Here is a 13,836-nt window from a genome sequence, read left to right as displayed (position 1 = left end):
GGAGAGAGTCCAACAAAGGTGCTGAGGGTTTTGGAGCATCTGTCTGACAAGGACAGGCTGAGGGCTGTGGAGCCTGGGGAAGAGCAGCCTGAGAGGGGATCTGATCAATGCTCAGCAGGAGCTAAAGGGTGGGGGGCAGGAGGATGGGGCCAGACTCTTTCCAGTGGTGCCCAGTGACAGGCTTTGGGCACAAACCCAGGAGGAGGAGGAGAAACCACTTTGGTGGGAGGGGGCTGGAGGCCTGGAGCAGGCTGCCCAGAGAGAGGTTGTGGAGTCTCCTCCTCTGGAGAGCTCCCACCCCTCCCTGGCCGTTGTGCTCCTGGGCAAGCTGCTGGGGGTGCCCTGCTTTTAGCAGGGGGGGTTGGACTGGATGGTGTCCAGAGGTCCCTTCCCACCTGAGATTTTAGCCTCAGTACTGGAAAGTTCCACGGGAGGGCGCCAGGAGCAAGACAAAAAAAACCCCAAGCAGGGTGGAAAAGCTTCCTTGAATTCCTGACAGTTTTATTCTGGTTGTCTTTTACACTGCCTGCATCCCAACCAGGGAGGTTCAGAACCAACCAACCAACCAACCACCCAACCAACCAACCACCCAACCAACCCACCACCCAACCAACCCACCCACCAGAAGCTGGAAAGGAGGCATTGGTAACTAAGAAAAAATAAATAACAGCATTGCACCCCAAGAAAATGCATCTCACTCTTGCCAGAGAAGCTTTGCTGTCCCAGGCCACACACACAGTCATAGTTCCCAGGGTTTACACAACAGACCTGGCAAGAAAGGAAGGAAGGAAGGAAGAATGCACAGCAGCTAAGGCAAAGCCAACACACAACCCAAAAGGCACTGCCCACCCCCCCCCCCCCCCCCCCCCCCCACCCACCCCCAGGGCTTTGCACTTCAGGGAGGGGGAAGGGGGGGCAAATCCTTTGAGGTGCTGGAAGGTGCCCAGAGAAGGGCCACCAGGATGAGCAGAGGGCTGGAGCTGCTCTGCCATGTGGGAGTTGGGGGTTGTGCAGGCTGGAGAGGAGAAGGCTCCCAGGAGACCTCCTTGTGGCCTCCCAGTGTCTGCAGGGGGCTACAAGAAAGCTGGGCAGGGACTTTTTGGGGGTGTCAGGGAGGGATAGGACTGGGGGGGGGATGGAACCAAAATAGAAATGGGGAGATTCAGCTTGGCTGTCAGGAAGAAGTTCTTCCCCAGGAGGGTGGTGAGAGCCTGGCACAGGCTGCCCAGGGAGGTGGTGGAAGCCTCCTGCCTGGAGGTGTTTGCAGCCAGGCTGGAGGTGGCTGTGAGCAACCTGCTGTGGTGTGAGGTGTCCCTGCCCATGGCAGGGGCTTGGGGCTGGCTGAGCCTTGATCACAGGATGTCAGGGGCTGGAAGGGACCCAAAGAGATCATCAAGTCCAACCCCTCCTGCCAGAGCAGGACCATACAATCTAGCTCAGGTCCCAGAGGAACACATCCAGATGTTGGGGGGGGGGGTCCCTTGAGGTCCCCACACCTTGAGGTCCCTTCCAACCCTAACAATTGATTCTGTGATTATTTTACTGATTCTCTTCAGCTGCCCCAGGTGTGGAAGAAGAAAACCAAGCAAGAAATAAACCCCCAAAGGCCAGAAATAAATCCCCAAAGGCAGAAATAAACCCCCAAAGCCCAGAAATAAAACCCAAAAGCAAGAGCCCTGCCCTTTGGGGGGGAAGGTTTGGGGGTTATCAGCAGCATCATGGTAATTGCATAAGCCATGCCTTCTACGGAGTGTCAAAGACATGCTGGAGGCAGGAGAGAGGAGGGGAAGGCAGGAGGGGAAGGCAGGAGGGGAAGGCAGGAGGGGAAGGCAGGAGGGGAAGGCAGGAGGGGAAGGCAGGAGGGGAAGGCAGGAGGGGAAGGCAGGAGGGGAAGGCAGGAGGGGAAGGCAGGAGGGGAAGGCAGGAGGGGAAGGCAGGAGGGGAAGGCAGGAGGGGAAGGCAGGAGGGGAAGGCAGGAGGGGAAGGCAGGAGGGGAAGGCAGGAGGGGAAGGCAGGAGGGGAAAGCCACCAACAAATCAGTGACTAAAGCCCCCAACAACTCAGCAACAGAGAGAAAATGAAGCCTTGCAGCTTGTAGCCAGCAAGATGAAGGCTTTCAAAGCAAGCATCTTCTCAGAGCCCATGGCAGTTGTGTTGGGGTGGTTTTTGGGGGGTGTTTTGGTTTTTAACAGTCTTCTTCCTCTTGACTGAGCAGAAGTTAGTTAACAGCCCAAGAGAAATGTGATCCCAGCACACAAATCACTTCCCCGGCGCAGTCGTTGGCAGCCCTGCAGAGGGACGAGGCAGCCCCGGGGCTCGGAAAGCGCTGCCCTGCTGGGGCTGCTGCCGCCCTGGGAAAGGGCAGCCGGGTGTCAAGTACAGTACAGGAGTGAGGCCCTTCCTGCCCCACCGTGTGCCGGAGGGCAGAGCCCTCCCGCGCTTAGCAAACCCACTGCCCAGCGAAGCAGCAGCTGGGCTGAAGCTCGCAGAAGGCGGCAGCGGTGCACAGCCAGGGGGCTTGGAGTGCTGCACTTCCTCTCTTCCCATCAGCAACAAACACACCCCCCAAGTGAAAAGAAAAGAACCAACACCCCCTCCCCACCCCCCAGCAGTCAACCTTCGAGAAACAATCAGAACATTTCCCTCTCCCTCTCTGCCCCCAGAAGCATCCTCACCGCCACAGCAGCTCCAGGGCTGAGGAAGCCTCCTGACTAAAGCCCCTTCCAGCTTCCCCCACAGCCCAGCTGCAAACTTCTCACACTTCAGGAAAATTCAACTAAAACAAACAGAATCCAAAGGCACTGAGGTAAATTTTAGACTCTTCTTACGTGGTGGTGGCTGCTCCCCAGCAGCCTGCTGCCTCCCTTCCCGCTGGACACAGCAAGTGGGATCAGAGCAGCTTCCAGCAAGCACCCCCCCCCTGCCCAGAGGGCCTCTTGTCCATCAAGCCAACAATGAAACCCTTCCACTTGCTCCCCCTGGACCTGGTTCTGGTTTCTCCTGATGCTTTTTGGGGTGTCCTGTGGAAAGAGAGGGGAGGCTGAGCCTGGCTGTGTGCAGGGTGCTCGGCACCAAGCGCTCACAGGTGGGGAGCAGCCTCTCCCAGCAGGGCTCCCCTGGAGCAGCAGCCAGACCAGGGCCTCTGGTGGGAGCTGGGGCAGTAAGGGATGCTCCAGCTGGAGGGTTTCCCTGAAGGCTGCCCAGTGTGTGTGCACTGGAGGTGGTGAGAGCCCTGAGGGAGGGGAGAGAAAGATATTTGCTGTCCTCTCCCAGCTCCACACAGAGAGCAAAACCTTCCTGGACATGCAGGCAGAGCACCCATTGAGAGTGAGGAGGGAGGGCAGCAGAACACAGAGTGGCACAGGGAGGGAGAGGCTGGAGGGCAGCACAGGGAGGGAGCACAGCACGGGGGAGAGGTGGCATCTAAAGGCACCTGAGGCTGATGGTTGCCTCCCTCATCCCTCCCCACACAGGCAGCCTGTGCTCTTGGTGCCACCTCCCACAGCCTGGCCCTGGCTGGAGCTCCTCTGCCTCAGTGCCAGATCTGTCCAGAGCTAAAGCCAGCCTGGTTTGTGGAAGGGCTGTTGAGTGTTCCCTGGGTTAGCCTCTTGGGTAGCTATTGCTAAATGCTCAGTGTGGAGCCAGCAGCCTATGCCCCCCACCATCAGCTTCACTCTTTGCAACCAGAATCTCTTGGAAACACAAGGTCCCAGTGCCTGCAGAGGAAATCAAACCAAGCTGGTCAGACACTGGCTGACACCAAGCTCAGCATCAGAGGGGGGGGTTGGCTTTAACTCACACCTGTCTGCAAAACTGAAAGTTAGACAGAACCAAAACTGAGGACTTCTCCTGGAATGACTCCTACCACACCTCCATGACACCTAACTAAGACTGCTTTGGGTGTTGCAGCTGCCTTGGGGTCATTAGCTTCACCTTTCCCTGGCTACTTAAGCCCTGCCCAAAGTCCATCCAGCACTGGGCACAGCTGCAGTGCCCAGGTGGCTTGGTGCAGCCACCTCCTCCGGCTGGTGTGTGGCTTCCTGTGCCCTGCTGCAGCAACAAGCAGCAGGAAGGCTCCCAGCACCTCGAAACCAGGTCAGGCAGGCTGCTGGGAGGGCTGTGAACAGCAAGTGGCATCCTGCTCACAGCCTCAGCCAGGAGAGGTTCTTGTGGCCTGCCACACAAAGCCTTTTCCATGGAGCTTCTCCATCTGATGGTGGAGTGGGAAGGTGACCCAGCAGCTGCCTTGGGCCTGTTGGCAGGCATGGTTTGACCCAGGCTTCCTGATCTTGGGCTGGCTCCTGGCCTGGGTTAAGAGGTTTCAGAAGAAGAAGAAGAAGAAGAAAATGCAGTATGGTCACTGGGGGGGTGCTGTGAGCCAGTCCTTAATGGAAGGATGAGGAGGGAGAGGGACTTCTATGAGGTGTCCTGAGAAGTGTCTTTTCATTTTAAAACCAGTTTCTAGCTTAGTCTGCTGCCCAGGGCCTCCCAGAGGTTATCCAGGCTTGCCTCCAGCTTCTTTCAAGGTCTGTTGCAGTCTCTGTTTAAACTTCTCATACTTCTTCTGCACCTGCTGGATTTTGTCCTTCTCTTCTTTGTCCAGGATCATCAGGAAGTTCTGTAGCTCAGGGATGGAGAATGCATCCCACTGCAGGAAGAGCAGAAAGAGAGGGGAGGCAAAGCACACACCCTTCACCTGGCTGCTGCTCTGTCCCCCCCCCCAATCTGGAGAGGAACAGTAAGAATGAAAAGCATTTAAACACTCATCTGCTCTCCAGGTGGCTTCACCTCCCAGAGCCATTGTGACAGCTTTAGGCTGTGCCTTTAGGGAACAGGACAGCTACTGAAACACCCTGGCTGAATGGTTTGGTGTTGGGAGAGAGATGGGGACAATGGCCAACAGCATCAAGAATCATCCTAGTCCTGAGCCCCTGAGGCTTTAGACTGAATAGAAATCATCTTGATGGACCCAGAGATGTGCTGCCTGAGGGACACCAGGCTTGGAAGAGTCAGAGAAGGGTTGGACTCTCCTCCCTGCAGACACTGAAGGTCAAACTTGGTGGGGGCCCTGAGCAACTTGATCTAGTTGGAGGTGTCCCTGCTCACTGCAGGGGGGTGGGGGTTGGACTCTGAGGGTCCCTTCAACCCAATGCAGTCTGTGATTCAATGAGCTTCAAGGTCTTTTCCAACCACAATGGTTCTGGGATTCCATGAACTGAAGCTCCCACTGCAGGGGGGGGGACACAGGAACTGAAATAGAACAAGTGATAGGAGAGGAAATGGCCTCAAGCTGCACCAGGGGAGGTTTAGGTTGGACATCAGGAGAGATTTCTTGACTGCAAGAGTGGTCAGGGATTGGAGCAGGCTGCCCAGGGAGGTGGTGGAGTCCCCATCCCTGGAGGTGTCCAAGAAACCTGTGGCCATGGCACTTTGGGACAGGCTTTAGTGGCCACGGTGGTGCTGGGGTGATGGTTGGATTGGATGCTCTTAGCCCCTCCAGAGGGCAACAGCCTCTGCTTGTGTGGCACCACCTCCAGCCTCTGCTGCACACCTCCCAGCTCTGCCCCCTGGCTCCACAAACCTTTGTGTGGGAAGGAAAGGAAGCAGTCCCCAACATACCTCAACTTCCCCTGTTTCATTCTCCTTCAGCACGAAGCTGAGCAGGTTGGTGTCGGGGCCAGCCAGCAGCCGGAGGTACAGAGGGCACTCGGTGAGAGGGAGCTTCTGGAAGAGCACTGCAAGAGGACACAGACAGCAAGGCTCAGCCCTTGGCTGCCAGGGCAGAGGGAAGCTCAGTGAAATCACCTGGAGCATGCAAATGCTGCTCAGGATCATCGTGGGAGCAGCTGAGCATCTGACACAGATCCACAGCAACCTCTGGAGGGGCTTGGGCGGCTTCGAACCCCTTCTGACAGCTACACATTGCCCAGGCTGGGAGGCTGCTGGAGCCCTGGAGCAGGCTGCCCAGAGAGGCTGTGGAGCCTCCTGCTCTGGAGGCTTTCAAGAGCTGCTTGGATGCATTCCTGTGTGACCTGCCCTGGGTGGTCCTGCTTTGGCAGAGTAGTTGGACTGGATGCTCATCAGAGGTCCTTTCCAACCCTTACCATCCTATCACCAAGCAGCATCCCCTCCTGTGGAGCTCTGACCTGCCCTGGGTGATCCTGCCTTGGCAGAGGGGTTGGGACTGGATGCTCATCAGAGGTCCCTTCCAGCCCTTACCATTCTGTAACCAAGCAGCATCCCCTCCTGTGGAGCTCTGACCTGCCCTGAGTGATCCTGCTTTGGCAGAGGGGTTGGACTGGATGCTCATCACAGGTCCTGGACTGGATGCTCACCAGAGGTCCCTTCCAACCCTTACCATTCTATAACCAAGCAGCATCCCCTCCTGTGGAGCTCTGACCTGCCCTGGGTGATCCTGCCTTGGCAGAGGGGTTGGACTGGATGCTCATCAGAGGTCCTGGACTGGATGCTCACCAGAGGTCCCTTCCAACCCTTACCATTCTATAACCAAGCAGCATCCCCTCCTGTGAAGCTCTGACCTGCCCTGGGTGGTCCTGCTTTGGCAGAGGTCCTGGACTGGATGCTCACCAGAGGCCCCTTCCAACCCTTACCATTCTATCACCAAGCTGCATCCCCTCCTGTGGAGCTCTGGCCATTTACCCCTCTGAAACCGCCTCCTGAGCCTCCCCTGAGCCCTGCAAGGCAAAGGTGGGCAGCAGGGGAGCTGGAGCAGCCCTGGCCCAGCAGCTCACCTTGGCCATCCTGCCGCACCTCCTTGAACAGTGCAAACTTCTGGGGGTTGTCCACCACCATGAACTTCTTCAGCAGCCCCTGGATCACCTCGCTCACCGTGGTGGTGCTGCTGATGTGGAGCTGCTTGATGGCATCCAGGGGCAGGTAGAAGGAGGTCCTCTTGGCTGTCATGTCAGCCAGGTTCACCTCCTTGAGGGCATCGTAGATGGACTGCGGCCGGATCCCTGCCGGCACCGTCACAGGGCGCCGCAGCTTCAAGTGCACTTTAATGAAGCCTGTGTAGGTCCCATCCTCGTTCTGCAGCAGAGGAGAGGGGGGGTCAGGCTCCAGGGAGGCTTCCCAGTCCTTTCCCCACCTCTCTGAGGAGCCTGCCCCTGTGCTCAGCGCTGGTTAGGCCACACCTTGAGTCCTGTGTCCAGTTCTGGGCTCCTCAGTTCGAGAAGGACATTGAGAGACTTGAAGGTGTCCAGAGAAGGGCAACAAGGCTGGGGAGGGGTCTGGAGCACAGCCCTGGGAGGAGAGGCTGAGGGAGCTGGGGTTGCTTAGCCTGCAGAAGAGGAGGCTCAGGGGAGACCTTCTTGCTCTCTCCAACTCCCTGAAGGGAGGATGGAGCCAGGTGGGGGTTGGGCTCTTCTCCCAGGCAAGCAGCACCAGAACAAGAGGACACAGTCTCGAGCTGTGCCAGGGGAGGTTTAGGCTGGAGGTGAGGAGAAAGTTCTTCCCAGCAAGAGAGCTTGGTCTTTGGAATGTGCTGCCCAGGGAGGTGGTGGAGTCCCCATCCCTGGAAGTGTTTAGGAAGAGCCTGGATGAGGCCCTTGGTGCCATGGTTTAGTTGATTTAGATGGTGGTGAGTGAGAGGTTGGACTGATGATCTCAAAGGTCTTTCCCAACCTGGTCTATTCTATTCTATTCCATTCCCATTCCTATTCCATTCCCATTCCATTCTTTGTGGTCTCACAGCATGGCAGCCTGGGGGGTGACTGCAGGACTTTCCACTCTCAGTGGGCTTGGAGGCTTTCTTGTTAATGATGCAAAAAGTCAGCAGCAGTTTGGGGTTAGTCCTTACTGAGCTTCTCCTGCTCCTTCCACTTGGGGCTGACTCATCCCTCCCTCATGTCTGGCTGAGCTTGGCCTACTTAAAACCAGCCCTGCTGCACCTCAGCTGTGGAAACCACGGCATGGAAATTGTAGTTGCCTCGAAGTGAGGCTTTGAAACCTCCCCAGGAGGGAAGGTCTCTCCCTCATGTGCAGCAGCACCTCCCAACCACACCCCCCTGAGACCTCTGCTTAAGCAAGCCTGGCAGTGGGGAGGAGGCAAGTATCTCTGGAAAGGCTTTGGGCTTCCAAAACCACCCTGGGGCTTCCACATCCACCCTTGTGCCAGCTGCTGCAGGGCAGCCTCACAGCCCCACTTCCCCTGTGACTCATGCCCACCAGCACAACGTGGGCTCCTCTGCTTGTGGCAGCTCATTCACAGCACAGACTGGGCACAGATTCCTGTCCCAGTGATCCCACACAGGAGGAAGGATGGGGAGAGGGAAGGCTGAGCTCCACTGCCAGTGCCTAGCACTAAGGAAACCCAAAGCAGGGGAAGAAGCAGATGGGGTGAGGAAGACAAGAAACATCAACAGCCACCTCCAAGGGCCTCTTGGTGGAGACAGCTTCCTCCAGGCTGCCTCATTTCCCAGCACCAACCTCCCTGTGACCTGGGGGGATGTGGCCCAGCACCTACCAGCTTCATCAGCAGGCAGTTGGTCACTTTTGTGTTGTATTTGTCAATCTTCTCTTTGATCTCCTGGAGGGTTGGAGGCTCAGGTTTTTCTTCTTCTGCCCTCTGTGTTACATTCTGAAATCAGAAGGGACAGCTTTTAGCTGCCTGAGGGACTGGGTCAGGCTGCATCTCCTCAGCTCTGCTCTCCTGGAGGACCAGGAGACCCTGGGCTCACAGCAGCAGTGGTGATGCAGGACAGGACGGTCCCTGGGGCCAAGAGGCTGCATGTGCAGCATGTCCCTGCCCCAGACCACCTCTGGACACCAGGGACAGGCAGAGGGGAGGAACACAAACACAGAACCAGACAGAATCACCAAGGTTGGAAGAGACCTCAAAGACCATCAAGTCCAGCCTGTCACCACAGACCTCAGGACTAAACCCAGCAGTCAGTGGGACACTGAGGCACAGAGCACTAAAGACATCCAGGTACAAACCCAGGCAAAGAAAATCCTCTCCAAAGGCTGCCTTCAGAAGCAGCCACCTGCACCTGCCAAGCATTTTCCTGCTTCTTTCAAGGCAGCTCCTGGCTCTGCCCCCCCCAGCCAGGCACCCCTTCAAACCCCAGGGTGCTCCCCAAGGAGCAGCCTCCAGCAGCTTCACCCAGCCAGAACCCGAAGTGAAATCCCTGCTGGATCCCTCCCAGCCAGCCAGGAGAGCTGAGCTCCAGGGCTCAGCACCCCAAAGTGCAGAGCTGCTGCAAACCAGTCCCTGTGTGCCCTGAGTGTGCTCAGAGGGGCAGACCTGCCCAGCACATTGCCCTGCTGCCTCTCCACAGCTCATCCCCTGCCCGGGGGCAGGCTGTGATGGCATTCCAGAAGCCCTGAGCGCTGACCCCACGCTGGATGTGGGCTTGCTCCAAAGCAGGCAGCAGAGAGTGTGCAGGGATGGTGGCATGGAGACCAGCACAGGACAGAAACTGTAACCTCCCAGAGGACAAAAGAGGATTGGGGGGGGGGAGGATGGGGAGGAAGCAGTTTCAGGAGCAGAGCTCATCCCTTGCCAGGCAGCCCCACAGCACCTGGGACCAGGATGCAGCAAGCTGTAAATAAGCCCCAGCTTGCCCCAGGCTACCCATGGCATTTCTTTCATGAGGAGCATCAAGCACAGGGCACACTCCAAGCCTGGCTGCAATCTGCTGAGGCAGCTGCAGACCTGGGACTCTGGAGCCCCAGAGTCATTCAAGTGACTCCCCCCAAGGGAGCACTCACAACTGCTGCTTGGGTCTGGCAGGCAGCTCCAAGCTGGGGCAGCAAACCCAACAGAGGAACATCAGCAGCATGGCACAGCCTCCCTCTTGGTTCAGAGGGAGGAAAAGCAAAGCCAAGATTGCCTGCACACAGACACCCCCCTGGAAGGGCAGCTTTGGCTCCCCAGCTGGTGCCAGTCCTTAGGCACAGGGTGGGCACTGCAGGGGGTCTCACATGGCCCCAGGCAGGTGCTGGGCTGGTGGAGCCTTTGTTTGTCATGGGCCAGAGATAGAATTGCTTTGGTTGGAAAAGGTCTCCAAGATCCTCCAGTCCAAGCAGCAGCCCAACCCCACCGTGGCCACCAAACCCTGGCCCCAAGTGCCATGGCCACAGGTTTCTCCAACCCCCCCAGGGATGAGGACTCCATCACCTCCCTGGACTCAGTGCTCAGCCCCCCTGGTCCAGCCCTAGGAGCAGCACAGCACTTCCACCACACCAAAAGAGACCAAACCCTGCCCATGAGCAGGAAGGTGTCCAGAGAAGGGCAGCAAGGCTGGGGAGGGGTCTGGAGCACAGCCCTGGGAGGAGAGGCTGAGGGAGCTGGGGTTGCTTAGCCTGCAGAAGAGGAGGCTCAGGGGAGACCTTCTTGCTCTCTACAGCTCCCTGAAGGGAGGTTGGAGCCAGGGGGGGGTTGGTCTCTGCTTCCAGGCACCCAGCAGCAGAACAAGAGGACACAGTCTCAAGCTGTGCCAGGGGAGGTTTAGTCTGGAGGTGAAGAGAAAGTTCTTCACAGAGAGATTTGCCACTGGGATGTGCTGCCCAGGGAGGTGGTGGAGTCCCCATCCCTGGAGGTGTTCAAGAGGGGATTGGATGTGGCACTTGGTGCCATGGGTTGGTTGTCAGGAGGTGTTGGGTGACAGCTGGGACTTGATGATCTCTGAGGTCTTTTCCAACCTTGGTGATTCTATGATCTCCAGGGCTGAGGCAGCCACAGCCTCCCTGGGCAGCCTGCTGCAGTCTCTCCCCACCCTCACTGTAAAGAACTTCTTCCTGATCTCCAGTCTAAATCTCCCCTGCTCCAGTTCAAAGCCATCCCTCCTCCTCCTGTCACCACAGCTCTTGCTAAAAGTCCCTCCCTACCTCTCCTGGAGCCTTCTTGAGGCTGCCCTAAGGTCCCCCCCTAGAGCCTTCTCTTCTCCAGGCTGAACCCCAACTCTCTCAGCCTGTCCCCATGTGGGAGGTGCTCCAGCTCTTCAGCCCCAACGATCTGTTGGAGAGGGTCCAGAGGAGGCCACAAAGATGATCAGAGGGCTTGGAGAACCTCCCCTCTGGGGACAGGCTGAGAGAGTTGGCATTGAGCTTTGAGGTCTCTTCCAGCCTCGGTGATGCTGTGACCTGCTCCAGCCCAGCAGCACCAACACTGCCCTGGCAGAGCCCTGGCAAGGGTGGCCACAGCCTGGGAAGAGAAGAGCTGCTCCTCCCACCATGTGTGATCAGATCAGCTGCTCCCTGCTCTGCAGGCATCTCCCCACCTCTCTGGGCTTGCAGGGCTTCTGGTGCAGAGCCTGCAGCTCCGAGTGAAGGAAGGAAACCCAGCAGCCCTTCACCAGCAGCCGTTGCCACATTTCCTGTTGCCCTGGGACAGGATGAGACAAGCTGTGAGCAAAACAGCAGCCTGGGGGCACTGCCTCTGCCTGCCCCCAGCCATCGCTGCCGCACCTGAGGCTCTCCTGCCTGGAATCTGGGAGGCACTGGAGCCAGCCACCCCCGGGGGTCACCTGGCAGCACTCCCTGACACCCAGGGAACCACAGAAGGCTCTCCCTGGCAGTGGAGGCTTTCACTCTGAGACTCTGGCACAGGGAGGTGGTGGAAGCCTCATCTCTGGAGGTGTTGAAGGCCAGGCTGGAGGTGGCTGTGAGCAACCTGCTGCAGTGTGAGGTGTCCCTGCCCATGGCAGGGGGTTGGATCTGGCTGAGCCTTGAGGGCCCTTCCAACCTTGTCAGTTCTGTGATTCTATGATTCATGGACTCACAGAGTCACTGGGGTTGGAAAAGCCCTTCCAGAGCACCCAGGCCAAGCATTCTCCAAGTCTGCCAAGGCTGGTCCTAAACCACAGTCCTCAGCACCACATCTCTGTGCCAGCTGGCAGGACCAAGTATGTTCCCCTTGCCTCCACCACACCACCCCCAGGAGCGACTGGAGCTGGAGGGAACGGAGCTGCCAGGATGCCTCCAGCTCCTGCCCTGCTAAAAGCCTGCTGAGGACATCCCAGGGATGCCAGGGGTCACCCAGCACTGCCAGCTGCCTGGCACCACCCAAGCTCAGCAGATGAGGGATTCACCTTCCCCTGTGCTGATGCCTGCAGCGAGATGCAGGCACCCGTGGCTCACCCAAGCCCAAGCCCAGCCATGGTGGCCTGGGGCAGTGAACCTGCCTGTGCCCTCCTCCTGCCTATCACAGCCTCCTGCACATCCCATAACCTACATTGCTGTAAAGCACAACAGCATCGAGGGCAAGAAAGGACCTGAGCCTCATCTGGCACTTGGGCTAATGCTTGGTGGGACAAAGGCTGCCCAGAAGCAGCATCTCAGGAAGAGGCAGTGCCACACAATGCCCATGGCCTGGGGCTCAGCCCACACCAGCTCCCTCTCTGCAATCCTCCATTCATCTCCTGAGCCCTGAGCTGCTGCCAGGCTGCTGGGGGGGAGGTAAAGAGAACAACAAACCCCCGTGGGCCATCAGGACTCTGCTGAGAGACTCTCAAAGGGGTGACCCTAAGCCAAGAAAGGCAAAACCAAACCCCCCCCACGACAAGGCTTTCACATTGATCCACAGGCAAGGATGCCAGGAGAGACACACTCCATGCCCAGCTGCAGATCTCCCTTCCCACAGCCCCTCCTCACCTTGCAGAGGTCAGCCCCAACCTAAAACCCCTTTTCAAAGCAGCAAAGGCAGCAGCTCTGCCCCATGTCAGACCTCTCTGCTGGGAGAGAACAGCTCTAGGTGGGACCTAGGAGCCCTCAGGGTGCTGGTGCAGCAGTGCAGAGGGGATGCTGCCCTCTCCCCACAGCCCCTTGTCCCACCACAGCTCCTCCTCCTCCTGCTTGGATGGAACTTCTGATGCTCCAACCTGTGCCCACTCAACTGCTTGAGCATGACCAGGGGTTGGGGGGGCTAAGAATCATACAACAGAACTGACCACAAAGCCCCAAAGCCCCCAACCCCCAAAGCCCCCAACCCCCAAGGTGTTTCACTCCCTTTGAGCAACTCCAGCGAGAAGCTGAGGTTTCCTTTGGGGCTCAGAGGCAGGGGCTAGGAGAGCAGGGGATCTCCAGAGGAGGACAGGAGGATGGTTGCTGCGTTGCAGAGAGGTTAGAGGCAAGGGAAGATGGGCTCAGGCTTTTGATTGCCATGGAGATTTCCCTTAGAAACCATTTCCCTCCCTAAATCCTCTCTCAGCAGCAAGAGCTGAGCAGGTCCTCCCCCGGAGCTCCATCTCAGGGGGGGTCTGAGCTGGCCAGCACCTCACAGGTCAACAGCCACAGGTCTGTGTGCACAGGGAGCAGCCTGCTGGGATCCTAGCCTGGATCAGGGGAGCTGGGTGGATCAGAGAGATCTGCAGATCCTCAGAAGCAGAGGTCTGGGAACTGATTGCAGCTTTGCAGGGTCAGGAAAAGCCCCAGGGCCATCCTCCTGCCCCTGCCTGTGCCAGGCCCCCTGCAGCTCTGCTCCTCCTCTGGAAATCACTGTGTGCTCTGAGAATCCTTCAGAGGATAGAGGCAGCAGGGCAGGGGCAGGACCCTGTGCTGCTCCCTCAGCTCTGGCTCCTTCTGCAGTGCACCAGGCATTGCCCCACAGGCAGCACCAGTGCAAGCCATGAGCCAGCACAGATGCTGCACCTGATGAGCAGCCAGTCCTGGGACCCATAGCAGGCGTCCCCAAGGCTGGATGGCATCTTGGGGATCACCTCATCCAGCCCCTGCTTGGGCTTTGAGCACCTCCAGGGACACAGCTCCCACTGCAGGCACTGCTGCCAAGGAGGGAACAGAGGAGGCCAAACCCACCCCCGGGGGTCCTCAGCTGCCCCTTGCCCAAGCTCCTGTAACTCCCCACCACCAACCCCC

At 58.1% G+C, this 13,836-nt stretch overlaps 1 protein-coding gene across 2 annotated transcripts in view; it reads right to left on the bottom strand.

Annotated features, from left to right (window-relative positions):
• Positions 1 to 4,330: 4,330 nt before the first annotated feature.
• Positions 4,331 to 13,836, bottom strand: part of RASSF5 (Ras association domain family member 5) — a 32,949-nt gene continuing 23,443 nt past the window's right edge. For both annotated transcript variants that reach the window (XM_054176369.1, XM_054176368.1), the window contains 4 exons: positions 8,486 to 8,599; positions 6,753 to 7,050; positions 5,620 to 5,735; positions 4,331 to 4,648 (listed from right to left, as the gene is read on the bottom strand). In XM_054176369.1, the coding sequence (XP_054032344.1) occupies positions 4,496 to 4,648; positions 5,620 to 5,735; positions 6,753 to 7,050; positions 8,486 to 8,599 (681 nt within the window). In that variant the 3' untranslated portion in view covers positions 4,331 to 4,495. The remainder of the gene's footprint in view (positions 4,649 to 5,619; positions 5,736 to 6,752; positions 7,051 to 8,485; positions 8,600 to 13,836) is intronic.

Source organism: Dryobates pubescens, chromosome 35 (assembly GCF_014839835.1).
Source record: "Dryobates pubescens isolate bDryPub1 chromosome 35, bDryPub1.pri, whole genome shotgun sequence".
Taxonomy (NCBI): Eukaryota; Metazoa; Chordata; class Aves; order Piciformes; family Picidae; genus Dryobates; species Dryobates pubescens.
This window is presented reverse-complemented; position numbering and strand designations above follow the sequence as displayed.